The 25,564-nt window shown below is 50.4% G+C and overlaps 4 protein-coding genes across 4 annotated transcripts; 3 read left to right on the top strand and 1 right to left on the bottom strand.

The window, feature by feature from the left end:
• LOC136488230 (anther-specific proline-rich protein APG-like) lies at positions 1-731 on the top strand. Its single transcript, XM_066485232.1, has 2 exons — positions 1-536; positions 638-731. The coding sequence occupies exons 1-2, from the start codon at positions 1-3 to the stop codon at positions 729-731; spliced, it is 630 nt and encodes a 209-aa protein (XP_066341329.1).
• A 17,866-nt stretch (positions 732-18,597) lies between these two features.
• Positions 18,598-19,403, top strand: LOC136488229 (uncharacterized). The gene is made up of 4 exons (XM_066485231.1): positions 18,598-18,700; positions 18,787-19,000; positions 19,090-19,287; positions 19,377-19,403. The coding sequence occupies exons 2-4, from the start codon at positions 18,800-18,802 to the stop codon at positions 19,401-19,403; spliced, it is 426 nt and encodes a 141-aa protein (XP_066341328.1). The 5' UTR covers positions 18,598-18,700; positions 18,787-18,799.
• Positions 19,404-19,405: 2 nt separating this feature from the next.
• Positions 19,406-20,920, top strand: LOC136485645 (uncharacterized). The gene is made up of 4 exons (XM_066482494.1): positions 19,406-19,551; positions 19,636-20,025; positions 20,104-20,316; positions 20,644-20,920. Exons 1-4 carry the CDS (start codon positions 19,420-19,422, stop codon positions 20,821-20,823), a joined length of 915 nt encoding a protein of 304 aa, XP_066338591.1. The 5' UTR covers positions 19,406-19,419; the 3' UTR covers positions 20,824-20,920.
• A 1,713-nt stretch (positions 20,921-22,633) lies between these two features.
• On the bottom strand, positions 22,634-23,044 carry LOC136488228 (protein DMP10-like). Its single transcript, XM_066485230.1, has one exon. It carries the CDS (start codon positions 23,042-23,044, stop codon positions 22,634-22,636), a length of 411 nt encoding a protein of 136 aa, XP_066341327.1.
• Positions 23,045-25,564: the final 2,520 nt, after the last annotated feature.

The raw sequence follows: 25,564 nt of genomic DNA, 5'->3' as shown, positions 1-25,564 counted from the left end.
ATGGCACTCGGCAAAGGACCTAACAACAAAATGGGCCCAGGCCGGCCCACCCCGTCCAAACCCTATCCCCAACCGCTCCTCGCCGCCTACGCGCCGCCGCCCGCACCCACGCCGCCCGTGCCCCCACGCCGCCGCCGCGCCCGCGCGCGCTGCCCCGGTGCCCCGCCCCGCGCTGTCCCGCCGCCCGCGCGCTGCCCCTGGCGCCCCGCCCCGCGCTGCCCCGCCGCCCCGCCCCGCACCGCCGCTGCACGCGCGCGCTGCCCCGACGCCGGCATCAAGCCCCGCCCCGACCCTCCCTGCCATCGATTTGCGCCGCGCCGCGTCTGGCCCCGCTTCCCGCCGCCGCGATTGGCGAAGAGCGCCGCACCCGGCCCTGCCGGCCGCTGCCCCGCCGCTCCCCGCCCCGCCACGCCCTACCGAATGACCGGTGCAGAAGGAGGAGGCTGGGAGGAGAGGAAAGAGGAGGTTGCCTTCCCATTCCGTTCCCGGCGCCATCTTCCCCGTGTTCCTGTCTCGTCGACGCCTCTGCCGCCAAGGTATAATGATGTGCCATTGTGATTGTTGGCCTTCGAGCCGTTATGATTGTCGGCCTTCGAGCCATTGTGATTGTTGGCCTTCGTGCCGTTGTTTTTTGCAGGTTTTGGACACCTCCCCGTGCAGGGGAGGTGCTGCCAAAATTTAGAATTAACCCAAATCTATTTGTTTTTCATGCAGGTGAAGGAACTGTTTGAGCGGAGCCGAAGCACCTTGGCTACACCGATCGTCTTCCTCGGCGTTGCGGGTCTGCCTGCACCACGTCGCCTCGCCACTGCACCGACTCGCCACCGCCTCACTAGCCTGACTCCACCGACACCCTAGGTATAACCCCTCTTTTGCGTACCTTGGTCGTAGATCACGTAACCGAGTTAGGTGTTTCCCGTCTGAAAGAGATACGGTTGGTGGTATGCATATCTTTGCATATCTACGGCCGTATCTTTTTCAGATTGTCCACGTTATTTGGACAGCCCGTGGATGCGTAGATGAGTTTAGTTTCCTTGGTCCGCTCCGATCCGAGACAGGGTTTTGGCATTACCGTCCCCGTTGTTCTTCGGATACACACTCTCCCTGCTAGGACATGTATCGGGAGAACAGCGGGGAGGTGCTGCTGAAATTATGTCTGGGATAGGAGCAGACCATGGTAACTAACCTCATCTACGCATCCGCGGGTGGGATTAGGACCTATCCTCACCTATTAGACAGTATGAAAGTCGTGTAGATGTAGTTGATGGTTGTATTACTCGCTGGCATTTTAGAGGATGGATGACCATCAGTGGATGTACACGGGCTGGAAAAGTCAAATGGAGTACACAGATGAATGGTTTCGCAAGACCGAGGCTTTTTTGAACAAGGCATTTGGCAAGGCTTTGTCATCACATCCGCTAGAGCCGTGTCCCTGCTCCAAATGTGCAAGCAGGAGAAGTATAAATAGGGTTGACATGGGTAAACATCTTGTGAAGAATGGATATATGCCAGGCTACACCTGGTGGATCTACCATGGTGAAGCCCATCGTACGAGAGAGGAGGTGGTGAGACCACGCGTCAAAGCTTTTGATGATGATGCCGGTGTACCAGACTTGTTAGATGATGTTCACCAAGCACTCGGCGTTGATGAACGCGAGAAGGAGGAGATGGAGGCAGCCACAAAGGCTTTCTACGAGATGATGAACTCTGCTCAGAAGCCCCTTTACGATCGGTCCTCGATGTCTGAACTTGACGCCATTAGACGCTTGTTGGCGTTGAAGTCTGAGTTAAACATCAGTCGAGACGGCTTCGATAAGATGTTGATCGTGATTGGCACCCTGCTTCCGGAGGGCCACATTCTGCCAAAGAGCATGTACGATTCATAGAAGCTCCTTCGGGCACTTAAGATGCCATATGAGCAGATACATGCTTGTCCGAAGGGGTGCGTCCTATTCTGGAAAGAACATGTGGACGCAAAGTACTGTCCAAAGTGTGAATCATCTAGGTACCTGGAGACAGACTCTAGTGATGGTCAGAAGAGTCAGACGACAGTCCCAGTGAAGATCGTACGGCGCCTTCCGTTCCTATCGAGGATCCAACGGCTATTCATGAACGAGGAATCTGCGAAACAGATGACATGGCACAAAAATGGAAAACGGTACAGTCTGGAGAAGATGGTGCATCCAGCTGATGGTGAAGCATGGAAACACTTCGATGACATATATCATGAAAAAACTGGAGAGGCTCGTAATGTACGTGTTGCGTTGGCAACAGACGGGTTCAATCCTTTTGGAATGATGGCTACCCCATACACATGTTGGCCCATGTTCGTTATCCCCCTCAATCTCCCCCCCAGTGTCTCCTTTGAACGACATAACATATTCTTGTCATTGATAATTCCTGGACACCCGGGGAGTAATATGGGTGTGTTCATGGAGCCGGTGATTGATGAATTGATCCATGCTTGGGAGGTAGGGGTATGGACATACGACAGAGCTACAAAGACAAGCTTCAAAATGCACGTTTGGTACCAGTACTCCATGCATGACTTCCTGGCGTATGGGTTATTCAGCAGTTGGTGTGTTCACGGGAAGCTCCCATGCCCAGTATGCAAGGAAGCTTCGAGGTTCATCTGGTTACGGAAGGGTGGCAAGTATTCGTCGTTCAACACACATCGGCAATTCCTCCCTTCTGAGCATCCATTCAAACAAGACATCAAGAACTTTACGAAAGGTGTCGTAGTGACAGACCCTCCACCGCAGATGATGACTGGTGCCGAGGTTCATGCGCAGATAGATGCTCTCGTGTCTGCTCCAGATGGTGGGTTTGTGGGATATGGTGAGCAACATATGTGGACACATAAGTCAGGCTTGACGAGGCTCCCCTATTTTGATGACCTTCTTCTGCCACATAACATCGATGTAATGCACATCGAGAAGAATGTCGCCGAGGCACTTTGGGGAACACTCATGGACGCTGAAAAGTCTAAGGACAACACTAAGGCTAGAGTGGACCTAGCAACGTTATGTGATAGACCAAAGCAAGAGATGCAGCCTCCTAGAGGCAACAAGACATGGAGGTGGCCTAAGGTTGATTTCATCTTGACCAGGGATCAGAGGAGGGAAGTACTTCAATGGATCCAAATGCTAATGTTCCCTGATGGGTATGCAGCGAATCTGAGGAGGGGAGTCAGCTTAGGCACTCTGCGAGTCAACAGGATGAAGAGTCATGACTTCCACATCTGGATTGAGCGGCTTCTTCCAGCGATGGTTCGAGGCTGTGTCTCTGATCATATATGGCAAGTGCTTGCAGAGTTGAGCTATTTCTTTCGCCAACTTTGTGCAAAGGAGCTTGACTGGTCCGTCGTTCGTGACTTGGAAAAAGCGGCACCTATGTTGGTCTGTAAGTTGGAGAAGATCTTTCCACCCGGCTTCTTCTTGCCGATGCAGCATTTGATTGTGCACCTCCCCTATGAGGCACGTATGGGGGGCTCGTGCAGGCCCGGTGGTGCTATCCAATCGAGAGATGTCTGAAGACTGTTCTAACAAAATGTAGAAATAAGGCCAAAATTGAGGCTTCCATTGTAGAGGAAACCATTAGGGAGGAGGTGGGAACCTTCACACAGAAATACTACAAGTCGAACCTCCTTCATAGCGTGCATAATCCACCCCCTCGTTACAATGCTAGCGAAAATGAATCGAAGCTCAGCCTTTTCCAAGGGCAGCTCAGAAGCGCAAGTGCATCGACCACTAAGCAATTGAAAAATGAAAAGTGGCACAGTATCATGCTGTATGTGTTGACCAACCTTGTCGAGGTGCAGCCGTTCATTGGGTAAGTTCTCAACCCCCTTGTTTCGATACGCCGTCACACTATTTCGCATCCCCCTTATTTCTCTTTGGTACAGGGAATTCACTCGTCAAACCTGGCAAGGACGAAGGGATCCAACCCCGCAGGAAACTGATACCTTTCTTTCAAAGGGTGCGGGACCACGGAGGCCCGATTTCATTTCTTGGTTCAAACGGAAGGCCCAAACTGATGTTACTATAAGTGACGAGTTAAGACAGGTTGCAAACGGCTGTGCCATTAGGGTCAAGTCATTTAACGGCTATGATGTGAATGGATATCGCTTTCAAACAACATGCTACGAGCAGAGTCGGCCCAATCAAAAGACCACAAATAGTGGAGTTTTAACACCAAGCACTGATGAGGTCCAATATTATGGAAGAATTGAGGAAATCTATGAACTTTCATTTCATGGTTCCAAAGCTCTTAATCCTGTCATATTCAAATGCCATTGGTTTGATCCTGGAGCAACGAGACGGACCCCTAATCTTGGGCTAGTGGAGATTCAACCAAATTCCGTCTACCCAGGAAAAGATGTCTATATTGTGGCTCAACAGGCCTACCAGGTGTATTATATGCCATACGCGTGCCAAGACAAAGAGCTTAAGGGTTGGGCTATTGTGCACAAGGTATCACCACATGGTAAACTATCTACCCCAAACGATGAAGATTACAACTTCAATCCAAGCACATATGAGGGAGAGTTCTTTCAAGAAGAGGGGCTACAAGGAAGCTTTGTGATAGACTTAACCGAAGCGATAGAAATGGAAGTAGACAATGAAAGGGTTGATGATGAGGATGCTGGAGATGAGGTCCAAAATGTGGATGACCTACAAATGCTTGAGCGATTACGTTTAGGCAATGACAATGAAGACAACATTCCTCCTTCAATTAGTGTTGATGATTTGGACAATGTTGATAGCGACGATGAGACCTATGATCCAGCTAATCCAAATAATGATGATTATTTCTAATAAATGTAATACTAAAGTTGATTATCATTTTGCATCTATTTCTAATTAAGTGTTTTGTAAGCATGAATATTATTTCTAATACATGTAATACTTTTTTTTTTCAGGTGATTCAACAAAGATGGCGGGTGGGCATCACAGGCCCGTCAGGTCGCTTTACCAAGCGGGGGAGGAGGCCGAGGGGTCGGACGCGAGGAGGAGGAGGAACCCGAGGAGCAGGAGGCCCCCAGCATGTCTCCAGGTGTCGGAGGAGGCGGAGCCGGTGACGCCCGTGGATAGGGCGCACGAGGAGGAGGAGGAGGCGGAGCCGGTGACACCCATGGAGAGGGCGCATGAGGAGGAGGAGGAGGAGGAGGAGGAGGAGGCGAGGCGCCCTTTGATGAGCAGGAGGCGTTGGCGAGAGGCACGAGTTCCTCTTCCTCTGCTCCGAGGGTGTACCTATGAGGTCTCGCGAGCCTCCCCGCTTTTCCGCTTCCTCACCGCCGCCCAGTGATTCGCCCTAAAGGGCAAAAGTAAGTAAACTTGACATTTTATTTGCCCCTACTTCATATGATAAGTTCAAACAAAGATGAACTACTAATTTTTCTTAATCACATGTGCAGGAACTGGGTGGTTGTGTCCGGTGCTGGTGCACGCACCCCCAATGGCATCCTGGGTCTTCTGTGTAGGCAACACTACCCCGACGTCGTCACGTACAATAACAACACGTTGGCGGCCTGTTCGTTTGACCACTACGCCATCGCCGCTGATACGGAGCCGTACCCCAACAAGGCAGCACGGGTCATTGGGGAGTTCTGGGTAAGTCTCCTCGCATAGCATAGCTTCTTTCATTGAACTTTTTCTTTAAAAAATATCCATACAAATATCGTGTTTGTCCGCAGGCTTATTTCAAATGCGAGGAGGGATTTGAGGGTAGGAAGGATCAGGTGGCGACCAAAGCCTGCAAAAAGCTCGTCGTCGACATGATTCACGAGGCGAAGATCCAGGCCATTGTCACCTACTACGGGTCGAAGCTTGGACAGAGGGTCAAAAAGGCCGATGCCAGAACCATGGACTTGACCCGGGAGCAGTACATTGAGGTACATGAGAGCATCCAGATTGATTCGTTTTGAGAATAAGTAGGTTTAATTTGATCATCTTATATGTCAATTACCGGATGACATGCAGATGATTCCCTGGTGGTGCGGATCATATCCCGAGGCGTGGGAGAAGATCATGGACAACTGGTTTACGGAGGGGTATGCCTCGACGCACAACGCTGCAAGGGAACGGCGTTTGGAGATGCAAGGACCAGCACACCATCAAGGTAGCCGCAACCTCGCCGGATACAGAGACGCATGGGTACACGAATTCATTTATCTATTCTGATGCTCAATTATGACTGATTTCTAATCTTCTTGATGTCTTTCTCGTAGAGGGCGGCAAATCAAGGCCAGGAGTGCTCGGACTTCCAGGCATGGTGCATGTCCCACAAGGGAAAGGCGACGTCTGACGTCTCCTTCAGCCTGGAGGACGGGCCCCAGGAGTACACGAACCCGAGCGTCCACACCCGCATCAGCGAGTACACGTCGGCGGCAAGGTCAGTCCATGGGCCAGACTTCGACCCGTGCACGTAGGAGATTGATACGGAGCTCGTCATGAGGTTGGGAGGAGGGAAGAAGCACGGCCGCATGTGGATTGCCGATGGCACAATCGACTCGACCGCTGTCCCCGACCTCTCCACGATCCGAGCCCGGAGCACGAGCGAGAGCCCAGCCATACGCACACGGCCGACCGTTGCACAGCAGCGGGTCGACGTCCTCGAGGTAATTTCAGTTTGACTCGTCGTATATTGACTTTTAAACACCATAATTAGCTATGCATTACTGAAACATTGGAGTGAAATGTTGCAGGCCCGGCTCAAAGAAGAAGCTCGGCAGCGTCAAGAGCTGCAGGCGCAGCTGATGTCCCAGCGTCAGACCTATGAGAGTAGGTTGACGGGCATCACGGAGACCTATGAGACTTGGTTGTCGAGCATCATGGGCTTTCTTCAAAGCCTTGGGCAACATATGGGTCTTGCTATGCCACTTGAGCTGCTCGCTCCACCACCTCCACCTGCAGCCTCACCCTGGGATGGACCTACACCTGTGAGTATGAAAGTTAATTGCAGTGTCTTACATGCAAGTAATTTCTAATTAGCTAGCCAAGTACATGTCTAACACATAGAATATATACTCCTTTGTGCAGCCTCAGTCGGCGCCTCAGTCGGCGGGTTCCAATAATCCGCCTAATTCTCAGGATCCGTATCGGTCACCGCCCGATCAAAGGCGTATTTGGTAATGAGTTTGAACTTGTCCATGTTCATGGAATTGTGGTAATAAACTGGATGTTAGATGATGAACAACTTTTGAACTTGTGAATTTCGATGTGATATATTCAGCCACTTATGTTTGTGACTTCTAAATGGTGTTTGTGATATGTAAGTGATGAATGTCATGGATTTGAAGAATGTGATGAATATCTGTGAAATTTTCTATTTGAATGTGTGATGCAAGTGTTGGAATGTAAAAACAAGAAAAAAATAGGCAATTATAGACGCTTTGCCGAGTGTCACACTCGGCAAAGGCCTCTTTGCCGAGTGCAATGGCCACTGCACTCGGCAAAGCTAGCAAAAACTGCATGAAAACACCAGATTTCCCAGCTTTGCCGAGTGTAATGGCAAAGACACTCGGCAAAGCTGGGCTCTTTGTCGAGTGTCAGGTTACGGCACTCGGCAAAGGGGAAGGCTTTGCCGAGTGTCACTACAGACACTCGGCAAAGAGACTTTTAAAAAAAAAAAATTTTGCTGAGAGCTGACACTCGGCAAACAATTTCGGGAAAAAAAATTATATAAATTCTTTGCCGAGTGTCGTACATGAGACACTCGGCAAAGCAACCGTCATGATAGCGCCCCGTTAACGGCTACTTTTCTTTGCCGAATGTCCGGTCGACACTCGGCAAAGGCTTTGCCGAGTGCCCGACAAATGACACTCGGCAAAGAAGGCTTTGCCGACTTTTTTTTCTCCGAGTGGCCTATGCCGAGTGCAGCGCTCGGCAAAGCCTTTGCCGAGTGTTTTTAGGCCTTTGCCGAGTGCCGTAGTCCCTGTTTCCCATAGTGGCGATAAGGTTTCTGGCATCCAAGGGACAGACAAAAGTAGCCTTACATTATTCCGGCAGTCTTTATTTATTCTGAGGAAGACACACTAGTACATTTCTACTAGTAGATCGCATGCCTTTGGTTCCACGTACGTTTGGTTCACAAACCTACTATTTGGGTCATTAAAACTAAATCCGACATTGGTATTAAGAGTGAATATAATTGAACTCCATAAAGGAACAATACTAATAATGCATGCTACGTACTCCAGAGTAGTCTCAGCATCTGGGTACAAAATAGATTTTATTCCACACTCTCAACACCACAATACCGTCCAACAAAATGGAGATAAGATTATTGGACTACTGAAGAGCAACACGCACACCACTGAAACAGCCAAAACCTTTGGCGGGAAAATTCTAAACAGATCGAGACAAACATGCCGCCTTGTCCCCTTGATTCGATTCCGACAGGCGGCTTTAATTTCTTATTTAAAGAAGACCATCATATAAGTACGTACCAGCAGGCAGCAGCTATACAGCCTACAGAGAACGATCCATCGACGACGTCACACGGCGGAGTCGAGTTGGTGTAGACCATCATCATGACCTTCCGATGATGGAGCAACTCGGGTGATGCTCATGGCCATGGCCTGGAGAGAGCTCTCGGCCTTGGGTTCAGGGGCCGCCGGTTGCTTTGGCTCTTGCTCTTTCTTTTCACCACCACCTTCCAGATGCCAGAAGGCGGTGCCTTCCTCGCCGATGCCTTTCCTGTTGGAGGGGAAGACGACGAACAGGAAGCTGGCGAGGAACGCGACCGCCAGAGGCAGGAGGCCCAGGAACTCCCTCCACTGGGTGGACTCCTCCGGGACCAGGCAGCCTTGCACGCCGGCGTTGCAGAAGGCCACGGCCACGAACACGGCGGCGCTGACGATGGCGTGCAGGAAGTCACGCGGCCTAATTTTGAACTTCTCCCACTTGACCCACTCGATTCCTCGCAAGTCCTCGGGGTCGATGTTGAAGAGCCAGAGGCCGTTCCAGGTGGCCAGCCCATAGTAGGTGTGGCCGTACCGGTCGGTGACGCTGTCGGTGAACCTGACCACCGCGCAGATCAAGGTGAGGAGGCCGATGAGCCCCCAGGTGAAGGCGAAGTTGACGCGGTGGCCGGTGCAGTCGCCGCCGTTGGTGAAGGACGGCGCCATCGTCTGGAAGGCCAGCGTGGTGCCGGTCGGCAGGAGCTTCGACAACGTCGCGGCCGCCCCCAGCAGCGTCGTGGCCTTACGCTCCTCCAACTCTTTCTTCTTGTTTTTGGCGTCGTCCTTGTTGACGGCGGCCTCGGCGGGGGCGTTGGGTTCTTTCGGCGCCGCTGTGGCGCCCCCAGTGGATCCGCCATTCTCATCCGCGCCCCAAGCGCCGTCCTCGCCGATGCCCTTCCTGGTGGTGGGGAAGATGATGAACAGGAAGGTGGCGAGGAACCCAACCGCTAGCGGCAGGTGGGTGAAGAAATCCTTCCACGGCCGCGACTCCTTCCTGACCAGGCACCGCTGCACGCCGGCGTCGCAAAAGGCCAGGGCGAGGAACACGGCTGCGCTGACGACGGCGTGCAGGTAGTCCTGCCGCCTCAGCCTCCGCCTCTTCAGATCCGCCCTGTCGACCTTGGAGTCCCTGACGAGCTCGCGGCCGTGGCTAAAGAGCGTCAGGCCTCTGCGGGTGGCCACCCCGTAGTGGGTGTTGCCGTCCTTGCCCTGGACGCTGTCGGTGAAGTTGAGCGCCGCGGTGAGCAGCGTGAGGAAGACGATGAGCCCGCAGGTGAAGGCGAAGTTGACGTCGTGGTCCTCGCACGCGCCGCCCCTGGTGAAGGACGGCGCCATCGCCTGGAACGCCAGCGTGGTGCCAGTCGGCAGGAGCTTCGACAGCCCCGCCGCCGTCCCCAGCGACTTGCTGAAGATCGGCCGTTTCTTCTTGGAGTCGTCGTCAATGGACTTGGACGGCTGGTTAGTAGTATTGCTCTTGGGGCCATTACCATTCTTGGAGTCTGAGGTAGAGGCCATGGTCAGGTCGACGTGTGTGTAAGTGTATCCATGCTGCATGCCCCTTTTATACACAGCACAGCGCCCGGGTAGCAGGCTGCACTACCGGAAAAACGGCCTTTGCCGAGATCCGAGATTTTTGCCGAGAGCAAAAACGCGGGCTCTCGGCAAAGAAAACGTTTGCCAAGAGCAGCTCTCGGCAAACACCAGCCGTCGGCAACTGACAGGATCGCCGTGGGCCTGTCTCTCGGCAGGCAACAGCTCTCGGCGAAGTGGGCCGTTTTGCCGAGAGCTGCGCTCGGCAAAAAATGCCCATCGGCAAAACGGTCCTTTGCCGTAGGCCGCCCTCTCGGCAAAATCAGGCTCTCGGCAAAACATTGCCGCGGCCCATAGCCGTGACGTGCCCTGACGGCGTCACCGCTTTGCCGAGAGCCTCTCCGTTACTGCTCTCGGCAAACCTCTTTGCCGAGCGCCGCTCTCGGCAAATATTTGCCGATAGCCCCTCCCAGGCTCTCGGCAAAGGTGATTTCTATATTTCATGTGCATGTGTTTCTCTTCTCCTAACTCTCTCCAATTAAATTATTTTTTCTTTCATATGCTCCAAACTTTTTTTCTCTATAGACATACTACAGGTTGTACTCAATATTAAAATTTTGTGTATTTTTGTAATTATTTGCTATATATAATTAATTAATTGCATTTCAAGGAGTTTTTTAATCGATTAAAATTTGAACAGCGATTGATTTAAACACGGGAAAAAATTAGGTAGAAAATGATATTCATGCTATTTATGCATTATTGAGGGCAAATAACATCTTGTTGACGTTTTTTTCACCTTTCATTTTACGAATCGAAGACCATGAACATATGTCGCCCAACGATTTAAAAATTCTTAAAAAAGGAAACGAAGTCGGAAAATTGTGATATTTACAATGAAGCCATGGTATCACACTTGGAGGCTGTGGTAAAAAATTGAAAATGTTTCGCACAAGTGGTTGCGTATGATTCTTAGAATCTAAGACATCTCCGAATAAGTTTCGTAAAGTTGAGAAGGATCCATTAGGATTTTCAAACAATGTCACGGTCGAATTAGTTCTGGAGTTCCAAACTTTTTGTATAGCCATTAGAGAGCATAAGTTGTAACACGGCAAAATTTCGTATTTTTCCGGAGCTGTTTGCTGTTTATTAATTTTTTTTGGATATTATTTGCCGAGAGCTTCAGGGAATTGCTCTCGGCAAAGGATCTTTGCCGAGAGCAACTAGGCCCACTCTCGGCGCAGATTTCTTTTTTTTACCTGGCCTAGATCAATGGTTTGCCGAGAGCTAGCTCTCGGCGAAGAGGTTTGCCGAGAGCTGCTCTCGAGATTTAATTTTTTTAGAAATATCATTTTTTGTTCAGTTTGCCGAGAGCTACTCTCGGCAAATAATAATTTTTATTTTTTTAATATTTTTTGTGCAGTTAGCCAGTTAAAAAATTCGAACGAAATTTGAAAAAAAAATAAGTTTACCGAGAGCTGGATATGGGGGCTCTCGGCAAAGGGGGAAGGTTTGCCGAGAGCCTCCCAGATCTGGCTCTCGGCAAAGTGGCCTCACCACTTAACCCTTTCGGCACAGCCCCGCAAGCCCCGCAAGCCGAACCGTTTCGGCCGCAGCCCCGCCGCCGCCGCAGCCCGCCACGCCCGGCCGCGCGCGCTGCCGCCGCCGCTCCGCCCGAGCCTCGCCGCCGCCGCAGCCCGGCCAGCCCGCCCCATCCCGCCACGTCCGCCCGCGCCGTCGGCGGCGGCCGCCGGCCCGCCCCAGCCCCGCCACGCACGGCCGCCGGCGTCTCGCCCCCGCACGCCAACGACGCAGTCATTCGTCCCGCCCCCGCAAGCAGAGGAGCGAGGAGGAGTGGCGCGCCGTCCTCTCCCCCAAGCAGTTCTGCATCCTCCGCCAGAAGGGCACCGAGTCAGTACTCTTCCTCACTCCTCCTTTTTCCCTAAGCGACTGCGGCGGTCTGGTGCCTTGTTCTTCCGTCGCGGCCTGCGTGAACCCCCGGCTGCTGGAGTCTGAAACCATCCCCCTCCCGCGCCTAACCGTGGTACAGCTATTACCGCGTTTTCTTGTAATGGATTATTCTTTCTTCCTCTGTTGTGGAATTTGGTCGCCATGGATAACCCCAGTTCCCCACACTGCATGAACTGGGGTGAGTGCGCCTTAGGAGTCAGGAGGGGTGGAGGTGGAACAATAGACTGTCAGAGGCAAGAACCTGAAAATGCTAGCCACTGGATTAGGGTGGTGTTTTTTTCCCCTGTACTCCTTCCGATTTCTGTGCGTTCAGATTATACGCATTGACGATTTCCACAATGAACATTTTGATATCAGATTATGAGAATATGAGCTGTTCGTGCCTTTGATCTTGGAGGAACGCCTACTTATAACATTAACAACTGATGCTTTCTCATCATTGTTTTATGACTTCATCCTTGTTCTTACCTAATATTTCCATAACTGAACTTGATGAATCTAGCTTAGGAGTTGAGTTTTGTGTTTCTAGTTGTATGTTACTCCTACATGTTAAATGCTATGATATGATAAATAATTTAGCTCCAGTTTACTAATTATGGTCTTCAAAGTAGTTGACATAGACCTCGTACTGCTTTCCTATTTGTTGTTCCCCCATAAACCAAGATTTACTTTGGTACGATCATAGCTATACTAAGAGTAAGATTGATTTGAAAACTTCTGCAAGAACCTGATTATGGCAAGAACTATGTCAGTATACAACAGTGTGTTTTTTGAATTAAAGGACCAGGAAAATATTTTTCAATCATAGAAATGTGTTAGTGACGCTCATTGATCCAGTGTGTGTGTTAATTTTCTGCTCTTTGGATAGCTGGATCTAAGGATTTTTCCCCCTGTATTTTGATTAGTGTTTGTTGCACTATTTGTTGGGAGATTTAAGGTTTGTGGTGTTCCTTTCCTACTGTGTTGGTTTATGCCAAACGGTTTCTGAAACCTTAATCCAAAGATGACCTCTTGCTTTAGTTCGGCTACACGCTGCCTCTTGAGAAGCTGGAACTCCTTGTACTCTTCCTTGGCCGAGATGATGGCCTTCACCTTGTCAATGACGTCTTCCTTCACCTTGGTGCAAGGGTTCACCCCTTTGCTGGGGATCTGGGACAGGTGGAACTTGAGCCTGCTGATGCCGCCGTTGAGAACCTTGTGACAGAACCTGCACCTGACCTTGTTTCCATCCAGCTTGTCGTAGTACTCCCAGCAGGCGTCTCTCTCCCGCACTGGGGCAGTGGACAGTGAAGAACGTGCTGGAAACAGGAACGCAGCACATTAGCATTGATACATGAACGTTTTGGGTTATAGATGGTGCAATCAGAGCAGGGAAATTACTTTATGGTGTGGCAGCAGGGCTTCAGACTGGTATCTGCAAATGAATAAATGTAGGGTCCATAAATGTATTAGTTTCCACATAAAAAGAAAACTGCTCCTGATGAAATGCAGGTATCGTAACTGATACAGGGCATACTCGGATCAGCTAGAGCTAGAGTTAGCTAACAACTGGTTGAAGGTTTAGCTAAAAATTAGCCCATCTATTAGCAATTAGCGCATTTTCATCAATAAACATATTTGGATCGTATCTAGCCCCCATATCATTTCAGGAAGCTAAAAACTTTAATAATATTCAGAAATATGCATTTTCATCAATAAACATATTTCATCAACTTTCTGTGTGCCAGGAAAATAAGAAATAGTATAGCTGAAAACCATACCAATTCACTTACATACCCCACTCAACTGTAGTGGTAGTAGTAGTTAGTGTAGTAGTAGTTGTAGTAGTTAGAGTAGTAGTAGTTGATAATTAAGCTGCATGTGGTTCCTTGATATATATGTGGTTGTCGGCCATCGTGCCGTGGTTTTCTTTCAGGTTTGGAAACCTCACCGTTCAGGGGAGATGCTGCCGAATTTTTGAGTTGACGTTATTTTGCTTCTTTCTTTCTTTTTGCAGGAGCCGAGTCGGAGTACCCCGGTGTCCCCAGGTCTGCCCGCACCGCGTCGCCTCGCCACTGCACCGACCCGCCACGGCCCCGCTAGCCTGACTTCACCGCCACCTAAGGTATAACCACTCTTTCTTTGTCCTGGTCATGTATCTCCACGTAACCCAGTTAGGTGTCTCCCGTTCGAAAGAGATACGGTTAGAAATATGCAGATCTTTGCATATCAATAACCGTATCTGTTTTGAATTGTCCATGTTTTTTGGACAGCCCGAGGATGCGCAGATGGTGTTAGTTTCCATGGTCTGCTCCGATCCGAGACAGAGTTTCAACAGTACCTTCTTGTTGTTCTCCGGATACACAATCTCCCTTCGGGACGTGTATTTGGAGAACAGCGGGGAGGTGCTGCCGAAATTCTGTTTCGGATAGGACCAGACCATGGGAACTAACACCATCTACGCATCCTCGGGTGGGATTAGGACCTATCCTTACCTATTAGATGGTAGGAACGACGTGTAGAAGCAAGTCCATGGTTATATTTATTACTTGGTGATATATATGTTAGAGGATGGATGACCGTGAGTGGATGTACTCGGGCCGCCGGAGCGCCCGTGAGATTACCAGAGAATGGGTCGACAAGACCGAGGCTTTCATCAAGCAAGTATTTGACCAGGCTCCCGGAGCGCGTGCCGTTTTTTGTCCCTGCATCAACTGTAAGAACAGAAAGAGGCAGACAAAGGAGGTGATGACTTCACATCTGGCTAGGCATGGATTTACGAAAAACTATACCCAGTGGACCCACCACGGTGAAGCCGATCGTGTGAGAGAGGAGGTGGTGAGACCACGTGTCGAGGATTACAATGCTGATGCCGGGGTAGCAGCTTGGTTAGATGACTTTCACGAAGCACACTTCGCTGACGGACGTAGGCAGCAGGAGGAGGAGCCAGAGGCAAGCGCAAAGGCGTATTACGACATGTTGTCTGCGGCAGGGAAACCCCTTCATGGCCACACACAGATTTCAAAGCTTGATGGCATTTCACGCTTAATGGCCTTAAAGTCCCAGTTCAACCTCAGTCGAGAGAACTTTGATGAAATGTTGACAGTTATTGGCTCCATCCTTCTGGCCGGTCACCTTCTGCCACAGAACATGTACGAATCGCAGAAGGTCCTTCGTGCACTTAAGATGCCGTATGAGCAGATACATGCTTGTCCGAAGGGCTGCGTCCTCTTTAGAAAAGCACACGCGGATGCAAAGTACTGTCCAAAGTGTAAATCCTCTAGGTATCTGGAGGTAGACTCTGGTGATGGTGAGAAGAGGCAGAGTCCGTACCCCATGAAAATCCTACGGTACCTTCCATTCATACCGAGGATCCAACGGCTATTCATGACAGAGGAGTCCGCGAAACAGATGATATGGCACAAAAATGGAAAAAGATACAGTCCTGAGAAGATGGTACATCCAGCCGATGGTGAAGCATGGCATCACTTTGATAACATTCATCGTAACAAAAGTGGGGAGGCACGTAATGTGCGTGTTGCACTGGCAACAGATGGGTTCAATCCTTATGGAATGATGGCTGTCCCATACACTTGTTGGCCCGTGTTTGTTATCCCTCTCAATCTCCCCCCGGGCGTCTCCTTCCAACGACAGAATGTGTTCTTGTCGTTGATAATTCCAGAACACCCTGGGAATAACATGGGTGTGTTCATGGAGCCTTTGTTCGATGAACTGGTCCATGCTTGGGACCATGGTGTATGGACATACGATCGAGCTACAAAGACAAACTTCAACATGCATGTTTGGTATCAATACTCCATGCATGACTTCCTAGCATATGGGATATTCAGCGCTTGGTGTGTTCACGGGAAGTTTCCATGCCCCTTGTGCAAGGCAGCTCTGCAGTTCAATTGGCTGCAGAAGGGCGGCAAATATTCCGTGTTCGACAAACATCGACAATTCCTCCCTGCTGAGCATCCATTCAGACGAGACATCAAGAACTTTACTAAAGGTGTCATGGTTACAGACCCCGCACCACAGATGATGACCGGTGCCGAGGTTCATGATCAGATAGATGCTCTCCGGATCAATGAAAAAGATGGTAGGTTCAGTGGGATATGGTGAGGAGCATATGTGGACTCATAAGTCGCCCTTGATGATGCTCCCCTATTATAACGACCTTCTTCTTCCACACAACATTGATGTAATGCACACCGAGAAGAATGTTGCCGAGGCGCTTTGGGCAACGATCATGGACATTAAGGATAAGACGAAGGACAATGTAAAGGCGAGACTGGACCTGGCAACGATATGTGATAGACCAAAGCAACACATGCAACCTCCTAGAAGCGGCAAGAAATGGACAAGGCCTAAGGCCGATTACAGATTGAAACTGGAACAAAAGAGAGAAGTATTAGAATGGTTCAAAACATTAATGTTCCCTGATGGGTATGCAGCGAATCTGAGGAGGAGAGTGAACTTATCTACCTTGCGAATCAACGGCCTGAAGAGTCATGACTATCACATATGGATTGAGTGTCTTCTTCTGGCGATGCTCCGAGGCTATGTCCCTGAGCATGTGTGGAAGACGCTAGCCGAGTTGAGCTATTTCTTCCGCCAGCTTTGTGCCAAGGAGTTATCTCGTAGCGTGGTTGCAGAATTGGAAAAAATAGCACCTGTGTTGCTCTGTAAGTTGGAGATGATCTTTCCACCCGGCTTCTTCAACCCTGATGCAGCATTTGATTCTGCACCTCCCGTATGAGGCACGAATGGGGGGGGGCCCGTGCAGGCCCGTTGGTGCTATCCAATCGAGAGATGTCTAAAGGTTCTTCGGAAGAAATGCAGAAACAAATGCAAAATCGAGGCTTCCATGGTGGAGGCATTCGTTCTAGAGGAGGTTACTAACTTCACACAAGCATACTATGGTGACAAGCTTCCTAGCGTGCATAATCGACCCCCTCGTTACAATGCTGGTGAAAATGAATCAAAACTCAGCCTTTTCCAAGGGCAACTTGGAAGTGCGAGTGATGCGACCTCATTGTTGTTGAAAAATGAAGAGTGGCTCACAATCATTATATATGTGTTCACCAATCTTACCGAAATGGAGCCGTACATGCAGTAAGTGGCTTCTTGCACGAACTTGTTAATTAAATATGCCGTCAACATTCTGCATCCAACCTCCTTGTTTCTCGTTGTTACAGGGAGTTTATTAATGAGAACTGGCATCTATCAAGGGAACCTACCCTGCAAGAACGTGACACCATTCTTCATCAGGGTGCGGGAAATGGAATCTCCGATTTTATTTCTTGGTTCAAACAAAAGGTACTATGCAATTTAGCTCGTTCACCGATTGGCATTCACAGTTGCTTGTACATTCCAATTTAACGATCTATCCTCCTTGACCTTGCAGAGCCAAACCGATTTGACTATGAATCCAGAGTTGAGACAGGTTGCCAATGGCTTTGAACATAGGGTCAAGTCATTTTCTGGTTATGATGTGAATGGATACCGATTTCACACAACAAGACACGAGCAGAGCCGGCCCAATCGAAGAACCACGAATTCCGGAGTTTTTACTGGCGGCCTTGATGGGGCCGAGTATTATGGAAGAATTGAAGAAATATACGAACTTAGGTTTCATGGTCGCAAACCTCTTAACCTTGTCGTATTCAAATGCCATTGGTTTGATCCTCAAGAAACGAGACGAAGTCCTTCCCTTGGGCTAGTAGAAATTCGACAGGATTCCGTCTATGGCGGAAAGGATGTCTATATTGTGGCTCAACAGGCCACACAAGTTTATTATCTCCCCTACTCGTGCCAAAGGGACCCTCAGTCTTCAGGGTTGGGATATTGTGCACAAGGTATCGCCGCACGGTAAAGCACCTTCCCCAAACGCCGAAGACTACAACTTCGACCCAAACACATATGATGGAGAGTTCTATCAAGAAGAGGGCCTACAAGGGACTTTTGAGATTGACTTAACCAGAGCTATGGAAATGGAAGTAGACAATGAAATGGATGTTGATGTGGACGAGGGGGATGAGGTGGAAAATGCGAAGGACTTGGCGTTACTTGAAGGATTACATATTGGCAATGGCAATGATGACATAGTTGCTCCTTTGGAAAGTGTTGAACATTTCGACATGGCTGATAGTGATGATGAGAGCTATGATCCAGCTAATCCCGATGGGGATGATTATTTCTAATACATGTAATATTATGTTATTTTTTAATTATGCTTTATTTATTTTGCATCTCTTTATAATAATGTCTTTTTTATGATCCATCTAATCCGATCTTATTGTTTATGTCTTGTAGGTGATTGTGCAAAGATGGCGGGCCGCAGAGCTTTGCGGGCGGTCAGGTCGCTTTACGACACGGGGGGCAGTACACCAGCGCCCTCAGGTGAAGCTAGGGGGGTCGGCACCACCTCAGGGGAGGAGGAGGAGGGCGGCCGGGAGGAGGCCTAGGGCTGCCACCGCCTCAGCCTGCAGCAGCAGCAGCACCAGAGCCCGAGGAGGAGCGGGAGGAAGAGCAGGTGGACGAGCAGGCTCAGCAGGGAGAGGACGAGCTGCAGGCCGAGCAGGAGGCCGAGCAGCTGGACGAGCAGGAGGAGCGGGAGGACGAGCAGGACGCCGAGGCAGGCGGTTCCAGTTCCACCGGAACCTCGGGTGTCTACCAACGAGGTCCGGCGAGCCTACCTGAGCGGCCGATACCTGAGGCTCTACGCCCGGTCATTCGACCCGTTGGGCAAAAGTACGTAACTTTTACATTTTTTTTCGCTCCTACATATGATAGAATCACAATGGAAACTAACAGTTTTTTCTTAATCACTTACGCAGGTCTTGGAAGGTCATGGTCCCAGGTGCTCACAAAAGGTTGCCCAATGGCATCCTGGGTCTTCTCTGTAGGGAACACTTCCCAGGCTTGGTTCGCTACGCCGAAGCTCTGGAGCCGGCCTACACGTACGAGCACTACGTCGCCGCCCCTGATGCGGAGGACGAGACGGGCCGCACGTATGAAAGCGTGGCGGAGCGGGTTATGTGCGAGTTTTGGGTAAGTCTTCCTCCCACTACTTTGCTCAATACATTGCATTCGCTAGAGTTTCTTGAACCAGTGTATTGATACATCTTTTCTATATGCAGGACTTCTTCAAATGCGCCGAGGGCTACGAGGCGAGGGCGGCCAAGGCGGCGGCCAAATCTTTTAGAGGTCGCATCTCAGACATGCATTACGAGGCGCGGCTCCAGGCCATCATCGATTACTGTGCCGTCTACGAGCAACGGAAGGTAAAGAAAGAAGATGCAAGATTAATGCATCTGACCAAAGAGCAGTACCTGAAGGTAAATATACAACATCAATATTGATTTCTTCTGAGATTGGGTAGGCTTGAATTGTTCTTATATCTGTCAATGTACTTGATGTCGTACAGGTGCCTCCTAGGCTGGTGCGCCAATAAAACGCGGGCCTGGCAGATGATGGTCGACAGGTGGGTGAGTGGCAATTGGGCGGATAACCACACCGTCCTCCGGGAACGACGTTTGCTGATGCCAGGTGTATCACACCACCAGGGCAACCTTAACATCCACGAATTCGGGGCTAGATGGGTACGTGACTTGGTGTAGCTTCATTTATTCTTTCAGACGTTTATTCCTGCATGATTTATAATCGTCTTGTTGTTTTTCTCGCAGTCGGCTGCACATCAAAACCAGCCATGCGGAGAGCTCAAGTCATGGGTTCTGGCCCACAAGGGCAAGGCGACAGACAACATCAACTGGAACCCGGACGACCCAGCCGAGTCGTTCACCAATGAGAGCATCCCCGAGCGCATCAGTCAGTACACCGAGGCGGCAAGGGGAGTCCATGGGGCAGACTGGGATCCGCACACCGCGGACATTGACGGCGACATCGTCATGAGGGTGGGAGGAGGCAAGAAGCATGGGCGGTACCTCATCGGCAACAGCACGCTCGACCCGCACACCACTCCCACTCTCTCACAGGTCCGGACAAGCAGCACGAGCGGTAGCGTGCCCATACGCCCAAGGCAGGACACTTCGACGCATCGTGTGGCAGCACTACAGGTTATTTCTGTTTTATTCGTCGTTCATTGGTTTTACATTCCTCGAAATTGCTTGTAACAATGCGGTGAAAAATTATAGGCTCAGGTGCATGCGCTCGAGGAGCATAAGGCTAGGGTGGAGGAAGAGCGACAGAGGGAGCGGGAGGCCGAGCGACAGAGGTGGGAGGCCGAGCGGGCGAGGTTTGACGCCTTGGCTCAGTACGTGGCAAGTCTTGGCGTCACGATGGGTCGTCCAGCGCCACTAGAGCTGTTCGCTCCTCCACCGCCTTACCCATACCCACCTTACTCATACGTGAGTTCAACTTCTCTAACAAAAGCTCTTTACTGTACATGTTGGCCATCGTGCCGTTGATGTGATGGGAGGCCTTCGTGCCATTGATATATATGTGTGCCGGCCATCGTGCCGTTGATATGTGGTGGGCGGCCATCGTGCCGTTGGTTTTCTTGCAGGTTTTGGAAACCCCACCGTGCAGGGGAAGTGCTGCCGAAATTTTGATGTGTCTAGGCTTAGATTACAATTTTATACCTAGTTCTGCAAATTTTGACTTGTCTACGCTTAGATTACAATTATATGCCTTAGTATTACTATAATTACTAATTTTTATTCTCCTTTGTGCAGAATCAATCGGCGGGTTCGAATGATGTGCCTGAGCAGCCGTCGTCGGGAGGGTCGTGGCACCAACCGTATCCACAACTTCCGCCGCATCAGCAGCCGTCGGGAGGGTCGGGGTACCAGCCGTATCCACACCTTCCGCCGCAGCAGCAGCCGCCGTCAGGAGGGTGGGAGCCTTGGGGGTGAGCCTGTTGTTCTTCATCATGTATTAGCACTTTGTGACATGAACTTGTGTGAGATGAACTTAGCACTTTGAGATGGACATGTGTCGTTGGATTTGAGATGTTTAGATGGATTATAATGTGAGACATATGATGTGGATGACATATTTGTGATATATGTGATGTGGATGATGTGTTATATTTGTGAAATATGTGTTGTTGAAGCTGGAAATATAAACAAAAATAAAAAAATGCTCTGAAAAACAAAAAAAATGCTCTCTGGACTCTTTGCCGAGAGTAGGGCTCTCGGCAAATCTGCCTCTTTGCCGAGAGCTAGCTTGGTGGTCGACTCTCGGCAAATATGACTCTTTGCCGAGAGCCAGCTTGGTGGTCGACTCTCGGCAAATATGACTCTTTGCCGAGAGCTTGATGGTCGGCTCTCGGCAAACCTATATTTTTTTTTGAACACCGCCTCTGCCGCAAATCTTTTTTTTAACAATTCTTTGCCGAAGGTCGCTCTCGGCAAAGAAGTTCTTTGCCGGCGGTCGCTCTCGGCAAAGAAGTTCTTTGCCGACGGTCGCTCTCGGTAAAGAAGCTGTCACCGTTAGCGGTCGTTTGGGGCGTTACCAGGGCGCGCCAGTTTGCCGAGAGCTAGAGTTTGCCGAGAGCCTTGAGATTACTCTCGGTAAATATTTTGCCGAGAGGGGCTCTCGGCAAAGAATCCTTTGCCGGTAGATATTTTGCCGACGGTTCTTTGCCGAGAGCTGCTCTCGGCAAATAGTTTGCCGAGCGTCAACTCGTCTTTGCCGAGAGCTTCGGGCTCTCGGCAAAGGCCGGGAGTCCGGTAGTGCTGGCAGCCTGGCAGGCACAAGGACCAGGAACCGGATGCTCAAAGCGCCAAGAGACCAAAGTGGGAGCGACAAATATATGCAAGGGCATTTCTGTATACGTCGCTTGGGTGTTGGGTCAAGTACTGGGGCCAATAAGCCCACTACTTTTTACAGCCTCTTTGGCACGGCTCATCCAAAACGGCTTCACCGGTGAAGTCAAAGCCGGTGAAGCCAGAAAAACTGGCTTTTTTCGGCTTCTAGTTCATTTTAACCCCGCCTTATAAAATGGCTTCACGCTACAGTGTCTCGATTTACGCAAAATAGATAAAGCCGAAGCCGGCATAAGCCGTGCCAAAGAAGCCCTACGTCGCTTGGGAATTAGGCCAAGTACCGGCAGCGAGAGGCTCCACGTACAAGCCCGTCACCAACCTGGTACGCGCGTTTTCATTCCACATTCCTGTTTCCTTCATGGAACATGGTTGCTAAGAGACGAACATGGTAGAGAGAGACGAATAGAGAGAGATAGAGAGGCAGCTAAGATTCTATTGAAACATGCATTATTTGGATCCACGATTCATCAGTATATATAAAAAAAACCTACTGAATTTCACCAAGTATTAATCTGGACACAGATTTGATTTGTTCCATGCTCTCAACACCCTACCATGGTATAGTACAAATAATGTACAAGAGTGGAGACCGGGACGAACAACAGTGCACTTCACGCCACCGATCGTGGAACAGCGATAAGGTTTCAGGCATCCAAGGGACAGACAAAAGTAGCCTTACATTATTCCGGCAGTCTTTATTTATTCTGAGGAAGACACTGCACACTAGTACATTTCTACTAGTAGATCACATGCCTTTGGTTCCACGTACGTTTGGTTCACAAACCTACTATTTGGGTCATTAAAACTAAATCCCACATTGGTATTAAGAGTGAATATAATTGAACTCCATAAAGGAACAATACTAATAATGCATGCTACGTACTCCAGAGTAGTCTCAGCATCTGGGTACAAAATAGATTTTATTCCACACTCTCAACACCACAATACCGTAGTGGGTGTTGCCGTCCTTGCCCTGGACGCTGTCGGTGAAGTTGAGCGCCGCGGTGAGCAGCGTGAGGAAGACGATGAGCCCGCAGGTGAAGGCGAAGTTGACGTCGTGGTCCTCGCACGCGCCGCCCCTGGTGAAGGACGGCGCCATCGTCTGGAAGGCCAGCGTGGTGCCGGTCGGCAGGAGCTTCGACAGCCCCGCCGCCGTCCCCAGCGACTTGCTGAAGATCGGCCGTTTCTTCTTGGAGTCGTCGTCAATGGACTTGGACGGCTGGTTAGTAGTATTGCTCTTGGGGCCATTACCATTCTTGGAGTCCAATTGGTTAGGAGTAGTAGTAGAGGTTGAGGTAGAGGCCATGGTCGGGTCGACGTGTGTGTAAGTGTATCCATGCTGCATGCCCCTTTTATACACAGCACAGCGCCCGGGTAGCAGGCTGGCAGCCTGGCAGGTAGGGATGAAAACGGTACGGATATTTTCCGACCGTATTCGAAACCGAATCTGTTTAGAGGGGTTGAGATCTGTCTGTATCCGAGTCTGGATATCCAATATCCAATATCCGATACCGTATCCATATCTGAATACTCAAATCGCATATTTATGATGTCGATATCCAATCGTATCCTATCCGACATAGTTGACACTATCCGTATTCAAATCCGAATCCGGACAGAAATATAAAAACAATTGTAATATCGGTGATATCCGTCCGTATCCGATCTGTTTTCATCCCTACTGGGAGGCACAAGGACAAACCAGATGCTCAAAGCGCCAAGAGACCAAAGTGGGAGAGACAAACATATGCAAGGGCATTTCTGTATACGTCGCTTGGGTGTTGGGTGTTGGCCCAAAATATTTATTTTAGCTGTTTTACGCTATAAACTTCAATGGCCCGCCTAGGCCTGGGCCCGGCCCGAAAAAAGGTCCGACTCGCCCCGGTGGGATGGTCATGGACGGGATTATTTCGGCCCAAAATAACTGGGCTTTTATTTGTCCCGGCTCGGCTCGCAAAATGCTCAGGTCTAATTAAGCTGAAGATATGGTCCAAATTGTTGTGTGGATTGTCGTCCGGAGGAACAAACAAAGATGATGCATGTGAAGCCACAGCACGTGACGCTATACTATTATTTCAGCACGACCATGATATGAACGTGCTTGATTACAATTGCATATTTATTGAAAAGCTAAGCACACATTGTGCGATTCTACAAAAGAAATATATTGAAGGGCAAGAAATAATGGAGTTTATCAAGAACAAGAGTCAAAAAGTTAGTTTCCAAACAAGGGTCAAATTCAAATTCTCAGTTGGAAACAATGGAGGAGAGACATAAAAATAATAAATTTTAAAATTAATTACACACCCTAGCAACGCAGGGGCATATTTACATATTTACTCCTATACTGATTCCCATATGGCCATATGGCGAGGGACCGCAGCCGCGGCCACCACAACATTTGACAAAATCAGTTGCACATCATTCGTGCTAATTTTTTTAAATAGTATCCTATATATAGTTAGATACAATGTACAATTGACAAATAGATCCTATTGTACAACATGATCTTGTCGTAAATAAAAAAGAAGACAATGTACAACATAATCAGCTCGACGACGTGGGTGAGTGCAGGCCGTGGATACAGCCAGCATGCATGTCTATAGCATCCCACGCAAAGAAAAGCCCTTTGAGGCGCATGAACACCTGGCACGCGACAAGGCTCCTCTCCCCGGCCTGCCACGGCTCCTTCTCCGCCGTTGCCGCGGGTGCACCGAGCAGCGACGCCGTGTGCGTGAGAGGGCCCTTCAAGCTCACATCCCTGGGCAGCCGCGCCGCCACGTACCTCCCGTCGAACACCCTGTCGCCGAGGAACGCTCTCAGCGACGCCAGGAACCCCTCCTTGGTGTCCGGCAGCCGCGCGCCGCCGGTGAGGACCTTGAGGAGGAACCCGAGGTGGTAGAGCCCGCACCCACGTGACACCGGTGCTGCGGGTCTTGGCGGACACCACGCCGGTGGCGAACAGCGCATACGCGAACACCCTCACGCTCAGGCTGCTCACGCCGCCGGAGCCGGAGCCGGAGTCGCGGTGGAGCCCGACCTGCCACACGGACTGCGCGGCGGCGGCGGCGCCCCAGGGCGTGGTGGCGCGCAGCACGGGGAGCCTCCCGTTCGCGTCGCACAGCGTGATGCCGAGCTGGGAGTACGGGACCGACGAGTCGACGTCGACCTTGGGCAGCCCGTAGCGCGACGCCGCGGGGAGGTCGTCGATACGCACGGCGGGCGGCAGGCTGTTGCCCTCCTCGTCGCCGCCGCCGCCGTGGTGCTCCGCGTGCACGGTCACCTACGGGTATTGTTAGATCAAGAGATCACCTAGAGTAGCATCTAGTCGGGTGGTTCTTTGTATTTGGGATGAACAAGTAGAAAACCTAATGAACAGTACTACAGAGTGATATAGAGAGAAGAGTGGATGGGAGTGTACAGACCATCGGAGGGCGCCGTCGAGGAGGATCCGGCCATCTCGTTCGGTCGGTGATGTTCTGCGCACGGGCAGCGATGGTTGGAGAAGAGTTGGTGAAGTCCGGCGATGCAGTAGCGGTGCAGTCAGGCCGACGGTGATGACGGTGGCGTCTTCCCGTCGCTGGCTGCGCACCCTTACTAGATCGGACTTAGGGTTTGTTGGTGGGGCGGAGTGGCTCACGGTGAACCTCGTACTATGAGCCGCCGCCCCCCACCACTTTATATAGCGCAGTGTGACGGGGGCCCACCAACCATGTAGGGTTGGGCGCCCCCGATCAGGGCGCGTGACCAAGGCCCAATAGGCCGTTGGGCTTATTGGCTAAGAGATCATTCCAACATTCTCCCCCTTGATCTCACACTATTACTT

Source organism: Miscanthus floridulus, chromosome 10, assembly GCF_019320115.1.
Source record: "Miscanthus floridulus cultivar M001 chromosome 10, ASM1932011v1, whole genome shotgun sequence".
NCBI lineage: Eukaryota > Viridiplantae > Streptophyta > Magnoliopsida > Poales > Poaceae > Miscanthus > Miscanthus floridulus.
This window is presented reverse-complemented; position numbering and strand designations above follow the sequence as displayed.